The following is a 7,500-nucleotide window of genomic DNA, read 5'->3' as shown; positions in this document are numbered from 1 at the left end:
ACTATCTTTAACGCTAACGTTAATAAGTTGTGCAAATACCTTTTACAACATTAACAGTTACACATACTATGTACAAACGAACAAACTTCACTTTAATCATACTATCATTGTTGTGTTATTAAACCAATTTAACAAGATAATGTGTGTAGTTTAATTAACCTTTTGTATTAAAGTAAGCTGTATTTGGGTATATTTAAAATGAAAATTAATTGTTGTCTCTTATGTTGCAGCAAACGACAAAGCAGTGTCCAGGATTTTTTTCCAAAGAGGCATGGGACTGAATGCACACCCCAAGTGGCCGCTGACCTGACTGATGATGTCCTGGAAATGATGGTCATAGACATGAGGCCATTAAATATGGTAGAAGGGGAAGGGTTTCAAAAAATGATCAAACGGTTTCACTCTGGCTACACACTACCATCAAGAACCCACTTCACTAAGCTTATGGAGCAAAAATACACAAAGAAAATGAATGAAGTCAAAGCAATCCTGAAAAATGTGAAAGGAAAACTGACACTCACAACTGATGCATGGACAAGTATGGCCACTGAAGCTTACCTTGGTGTCACCATTCACTTTGTTAATGATGAGTGGGAGCTTACCTCAATTAACTTGACAACAATGCCCCTCAATGAAAAGCACACTGCAGAAAACATTGCCTCTTGGATTGAGGATGTTGTCAATAAGTTTGAAAAACATAAAACTAGTACAAGTCATTGTACATGACAATGCTGCAAATGTTGTTGCAGCTTTAAGAGTTCTTGAGGAAAGACATGGTGTTTCATCCCTCAGATGTGTTGGCCATACTCTACAGCTTGTAGTTAACCATGCTCTAAAGGACAACCACATCAGCAGAGCTTTAGGAGCAGCAAGAAGTTTGGTCGAGCACTTCAGAAAAAGTGAGCTATCCAGTACAAAACTAAAGGTTAAGCAAAAACAAATGGGTTCTCCAGACCACAGCCTCATACAAGATGTGTCTGTGAGATGGAACAGTTCCTTTTACATGATTAGTCGCCTGCTTGAGCAGAGGTGGCCAATAACAGCAACTCTGTCAGATCCGGCGGTCACTCAAAGAGGGAAGCATTTTCTGGATCTTAAGGCTGACCAGTGGAGCTTGCTTGAACAAGTTCTGAAACCTTTTGAATGTGCAACTGTGTACCTGAGTGGAGAATCTTATGTAACAGTTTCCGCTGTCCCTCTGCTGGTCAAAGGGCTTCGGAAGGCTACACAAACTGCTTTTGAAAATGCATCAATCAAGTGTTTCCAGGTCACTGCTGCACGTGAGATAACATCCAGGTGGGAAGCCGAGACCACATTCAAAGATGATGGACCAAATGTGTGCATATTAGCAGCTGCACTTGACCCACGATTCAGGAAGCTGAAATTCCTGACTGCAGATGAGTGTTTAAAAGTTCAATACAAGCTGCATGCAATAGTTCTGGAGGAGAAAAGAAGGGAAAAGGAGACACACGCTCAACAGGGCACAGCAATGCAAGTGGAAAGACCAGATGCTGACAGGCGGCCTGTATCTTTACTAGACACACTTCTTGGCTCAGATTCAGATGAACTCAGCAACAATGAGGAAGACAACAATGACAGTAATGATGCTGAAATGGTCAGAAACGAGTTAGTGTCTTATTTTGGAGAATCCCCCATTTCCAAGGATGAAAACCCATTAAAATGGTGGAAAGAACATCAGGCAAGGTTTCCAAATCTGGCAATGCTGGCTCGGTCTTACCTCTCAGTTCCAGCCACATCGACCCCTTCTGAGCGCCTATTTTCAGCTGCTGGGAATATTGTAAACAAGAAAAGAACCAGCCTCACCCCAGAGCATGTAGACATGCTAACCTTTCTTCATTACAACTGTTAGTCACTCACTGGAATGAGTAGAATTGGTTATAGTGTACTGTGTTGGACTGGATGTTTATTTTGCACATTTTAAAAGCAATACTTAATGTTTACAGTGCTCCAGAATATTTAGATTGGCACAAATGTTTACAGTGTTACAGAATGTTTTGCCATGTTTTCAATGTTGACTGAGTGGCCATACTTTTTTTTTTGTAAATAAAAGCCATGCCTTTTGAAAAAACTGGCCTAAATTTATTTTTTTCATCTTAATTTTAAATACAAAAAATAATCGGTAAAAGGAAAAATAATCTATAGATTAATCGAAAAAATAATCTATAGATTAACCGATTAATCGAAAAAATAATCTATAGATTAATCGATAGAAAAATAATCGTTAGCTGCAGCCCTAGTTTTTACCAAAGGCAACAATCATAAATGAATCTTTCAGCACGTACACAATGTTGACATCTATAGTTATATTTTGATAAACAATCATAAATTAATCTTTCAGCACATACACAATGTTGACATCTATAGTTATATTTTGATAAACAATCATAAATGAATCTTTCAGCACGTACACAATGTTGACATCTATAGTTATATTTTGATAAACAATCATAAATGAATCTTTCAGCACGTACACAATGTTGACATCTATAGTTATATTTTGATAAACAATCATAAATGAATCTTTCAGCACATACACAATGTTGACATCTATAGTTATATTTTGATAAACAATCATAAATGAATCTTTCAGCACGTACACAATGTTGACATCTATAGTTATATTTTGATAAACAATCATAAATGAATCTTTCAGCACGTACACAATGTTGACATCTATAGTTATATTTTGATAAACAATCATAAATGAATCTTTCAGCACATACACAATGTTGACATCTATAGTTATATTTTGATAAACATTCATAAATGAATCTTTCAGCACATACACAATGTTGACATCTATAGTTATATTTTGATAAAGAAAAACACGCTACTAGTAAACGGCATGTACTACAACAACAACAACAACAACAACAACAAACATAGCTTATGTAGATGTGAAGTTAAATCCTGAAATACAACCTTACTCAAGCAAAAATGATACATATTTATCCGGGAGAGTGTTGATACCAACCTCCTTGACCCAGACTCACACAAAGAAGTTGTAGACCTCCATGATTTTACAAGTTTCATCTGTAGAATGATGTCTGGAGCACAATAGTTTGACATATCTGAGAACGTGACCGACGGATAATCCTTGATATCACTCCACAAATATTTTTTTGAGAACATAAAGGGATAAATTCCATTGCATAGTTGGATTATTTGCTTGTATCTGCTTCTAGTGGTAAGATCTAGGCCCCTTGCGTACTCAGATAGTTGCCACACAGTTGCTTTGGTGATCCATCACGTTGTTCACTTCCCTTCAAAAGTTACGTGTCAGAATACAAGCAAGAGGTAAGAGAAGGTGTTATTTATTTATTTGTTTTGCATAATCGGTCTCCTTTAAGTTCGTTTGCAAATGTTACTCAGTCAAGGTGTTCCTCAGGGGTCAATCTTGGGACCATTACAGTACTATTAAGACATTTTAAAGTCTCAGATCAAAGCAATCCTTTGAAAATACATTATTATATAGATTGACTATTTTATTGATTATGGGACAAGCAGTAGAAAATGGATGTGAGCGAACTGTGGTGCTGAATTTCCCCCAGGGATCAATAAAGTACTTTCTATTCTATTCTAAAGTCAAATCTTTTGGCAGAGTGTGGTTGAAGACTGTACAGAGAGTACAGTCGCCATGTTTCTCCTCAACATTGAGTCCAAATTTAATTCGGTCTCTGTTTGATTCTTTGCCTCTTGTCTTGTTTAATAGATGTCATCAGTGTTTGAACCTGACAGTGCAGCTCCATGCATTCTCCCCATGAGCTAAATTGAACTCTGTCTCTGCCTGATTCCTTGCTTCTTGTTCTGTTTAATAGATAGTTCGGTGCTTAAACCTGACACCTTTTTCATTATATTAATGTATATTATTACGTGTTGTCTACCTTGTACTTTTTTTTTTTATGTCATTGCCTGAAATAAATAAATAAATGAAAATGAAAATGAAACCCTTGAAAAAACAACTTTAAGGCACATTCTTTTTGACAGACTTGTGTGGTGGACACCAATTGAAGCACATTGATATTGGTATTCCATGTTGATGTGAAGGTGAGAGCTCACAGTACCTGGTGGTGAGGAGAAGAGTGTGGCTCAAAGACTTGGAACACCCGACTTGACTCGGTGCTTCACAACATCTTACAGTTGGGAGGCCTCCGTTGGTTTGCCTCTTCGTCGCCGTGCGTCATCCTGGACAGTTTCATGCGCAGGATTTGGATCTCCAGGTTGAGCTTCTCCCTCTCCAGCAGCAGGTTTCCTCTCTTCAGCTCCAGCAGCTCTCCATCCAACAGTGGGCCTGTGCAACACCAACACGCCTCTAAATGTCTCAAACGCTTTGTAAAACAGTTGGGAGAGTGGCCTGAGGGTTCCTGGTTCGATCCCCACCTTCTACCGACCTCGTCACGTCCGTTGTGTCCTTGAGCAAGACGTGACGCATAATTCAGTTTTTAAAAATGTGCTGTATGTTGTGAGGGACAAGTGTACCTAAATGAAGTCAAGCACTGATTGTCTAAACGTGGTAGGCGGGCTTCATCTAGTGGTACGCCCAAGAATCACTTGATTAAAGTACAGTGTTTTATTTTCTTGTATTCAAACACAGTGTTACCGTTCAAACTGTGTGCAATGTTACAGTGGCCAAAATTGTTAAATAAAACCTCTGCCTTGTTTTTCATGAATACTTAGGCCTACTACACTACTGTATTTAATGTTGTCATTATGGTGGTACTTAATGAATACTTAGGTCTACTACACTACTGTATTTAATGTTGTCATTATGGTGGTACTTAATGAATACTTAGGTCTACTACGCTACTGTATTTAATGTTGTCATTATGGTGGTACTTAATGAATACTTAGGTCTACTACGCTACTGTATTTAATGTTGTCATTATGGTGGTACTTAATGAATACTTAGGTCTACTACACTACTGTATTTAATGTTGTCATTATGGTGGTACTTAATGAATACTTAGGTCTACTACACTACTGTATTTAATGTTGTCATTATGGTGGTACTTAATGAATACTTAGGTCTACTACACTACTGTATTTAATGTTGTCATTATGGTGGTACTTAATGAATACTTAGGTCTACTACGCTATGGATTTAATGTTGTCATTATGGTGGTACTTAATGAATACTTAGGTCTACTACACTACTCTATTTAATGTTGTCATTATGGTGGTACTTAATGAATACTTAGGTCTACTACACTACTGTATTTAATGTTGTCATTATGGTGGTACTTAATGAATACTTAGGTCTACTACACTACTGTATTTAATGTTGTCATTATGGTGGTACTTAATGAATACTTAGGTCTACTACACTACTGTATTTAATGTTGTCATTATGGTGGTACTTAATGAATACTTAGGTCTACTACACTACTGTATTTAATGTTGTCATTATGGTGGTACTTAATGAATACTTAGGTCTACTACACTACTGTATTTAATGTTGTCATTATGGTGGTACTTAATGAATACTTAGGTCTACTACACTACTGTATTTAATGTTGTCATTATGGTGGTACTTAATGAATACTTAGGTCTACTACACTACTGTATTTAATGTTGTCATTATGGTGGTACTTAATGAATACTTAGGTCTACTACACTACTGTATTTAATGTTGTCATTATGGTGGTACTTAATGAATACTTAGGTCTACTACGCTACTGTATTTAATGTTGTCATTATGGTGGTACTTAATGAATACTTAGGTCTACTACACTACTGTATTTAATGTTGTCATTATGGTGGTACTTAATGAATACTTAGGTCTACTACACTACTGTATTTAATGTTGTCACTATGGTGGTACTTAATGAATACTTAGGTCTACTACACTACTGTATTTAATGTCATTATGGTGGTACTTAATGAATACTTAGGTCTACTACACTACTGTATTTAATGTTGTCATTATGGTGGTACTTAATGAATACTTAGGTCTACTACACTACTGTATTTAATGTTGTCATTATGGTGGTACTTAATGAATACTTAGGTCTACTACACTACTGTATTTAATGTTGTCATTATGGTGGTACTTAATGAATACTTAGGTCTACTACACTACTGTATTTAATGTTGTCATTATGGTGGTACTTAATGAATACTTAGGTCTACTACACTACTGTATTTAATGTTGTCACTATGGTGGTACTTAATGAATACTTAGATCTACTACACTACTGTATTTAATGTTGTCATTATGGTGGTACTTAATGAATACTTAGGTCTACTACACTACTGTATTTAATGTTATCATTATGGTGGTACTTAATGAATACTTAGGTCTACTACACTACTGTATTTAATGTTGTCATTATGGTGGTACTTAATGAATACTTAGGTCTACTACACTACTGTATTTAATGTTGTCACTATGGTGGTACTTAATGAATATTTAGGTCTACTACGCTACTGTTGGAGAGCCAGGTGTTTTCTGAGTGGTACTTTGTGAAAAAAGTTGAGTTTTCATACATGAAATAAAGGATGTGTTTTATAGAAGATGATTGTATTCTGTAGTAGTTGAATAAATGTAATGTTTGTATAAAATATGGACTAGGGTCACCTTGAGTTTCCGGTGGTGGTCTGGTCAGAGACTTGAGCTCCACCTCTACGGGGTAATGGTCGCTGACCTTCAGTGCCTGCAGAGACGGCAGGATGAGCGGAGACGTGACGAGCCACCATGGTGGTCAATAAGACACCTGCTCGTTGCTGAGGCAAAACGCCTTCTGGAAGTTGAAGGGTCTGGCGGAGTCGGGCACGACGGCGTTGAGCATGTCGTCTCCGTACACCACGATCCTGAAGTGGAAAGCGGTCAGAAAAGGTCCCGGTTACATGCGTGGGCGGGTCCCACCTGTCATAAGTGTGTGTGTTCCCCGTGCTCGCCGTGGTGTCCACGTCGTCTCCGATCAGCCAGTGGAAGTTCTTGTCACTGCGGATGCGGATATTCAGCATGTCGCGGTCGGAAACGTACGAGCCGTCTGCGTTGAAGTCGCCCAGGATCATCACGTTCTGTGGCCACAAAACGTTATCTTTTTAGATTTAACACATTCATTCTTTGAGGAGGGTACAGTGGTGGTGAAAAGTGTACATAGACTTGGAAAGAACATCATGTCTTGACTTTACAATCATTATTATTGTTTTGTGATGTAGTGATTGGAGCACATACTTGTTGCTCACAAAAAACATTCATGAAGTTTGCTTCTTTTATGAATTTATTATGGCTCTACTGAAAATGTGAGGGTGAAAAGTATACATACAGCAATGTTAATATTTGCTTACATGTCCCTTGGCAAGTTTAAGCTTCTGCTTGACCACTTGACCACTAAATTGCTGCAGTTCAGCTAAATGTGTTGCTTTTCTGACATGGACTTGTTTCTTCAGCATTGTCCACACCTTTAAGTCAGGACTTTGGGAAGGCCATTCTAAAACCTTCATTCTAGCCTGATTTAGCCATTCCTTTACCAC

General features: G+C 37.6%; 2 protein-coding genes across 10 annotated transcripts in view; one reads left to right on the top strand and one right to left on the bottom strand.

Annotated features, from left to right (window-relative positions):
• The window catches only part of LOC140679532 (E3 SUMO-protein ligase ZBED1-like), a 2,695-nt gene extending 606 nt beyond the window's left edge, over positions 1-2,089 (top strand). The window contains exon 2 of the mRNA XM_072915073.1: positions 231-2,089. Coding sequence (XP_072771174.1) covers positions 632-1,870 — 1,239 coding nt within the window. The 5' untranslated portion in view covers positions 231-631 and the 3' untranslated portion in view covers positions 1,871-2,089. The remainder of the gene's footprint in view (positions 1-230) is intronic.
• The window catches only part of LOC133617559 (deoxyribonuclease-1-like), a 241,866-nt gene that overhangs the window by 9,487 nt on the left and 224,879 nt on the right, over positions 1-7,500 (bottom strand). For 5 of the 9 annotated variants that reach the window (XM_061977589.2, XM_061977595.2, XM_061977591.1 and 2 more), the window contains 5 exons: positions 6,887-7,044; positions 6,735-6,831; positions 6,599-6,674; positions 4,160-4,312; positions 2,886-4,085 (listed from right to left, as the gene is read on the bottom strand). In XM_061977589.2, the coding sequence (XP_061833573.1) occupies positions 3,922-4,085; positions 4,160-4,312; positions 6,599-6,674; positions 6,735-6,831; positions 6,887-7,044 (648 nt within the window). In that variant the 3' untranslated portion in view covers positions 2,886-3,921. Of the gene's footprint in view, positions 1-2,885; positions 4,313-6,598; positions 6,675-6,734; positions 6,832-6,886; positions 7,045-7,500 lie in introns of those variants that run through there. The other 4 variants (XM_061977590.2, XR_009817031.2, XR_009817030.2 and 1 more) reach the window with 4 other exon arrangements.

This window comes from Nerophis lumbriciformis, linkage group LG18 (genome assembly GCF_033978685.3).
Source record: "Nerophis lumbriciformis linkage group LG18, RoL_Nlum_v2.1, whole genome shotgun sequence".
In the NCBI taxonomy this organism is placed as follows: Eukaryota; Metazoa; Chordata; class Actinopteri; order Syngnathiformes; family Syngnathidae; genus Nerophis; species Nerophis lumbriciformis.
The sequence above is the reverse complement of the archived record's forward strand: the minus strand, read 5'-3'. Positions and strand labels throughout refer to the sequence as shown.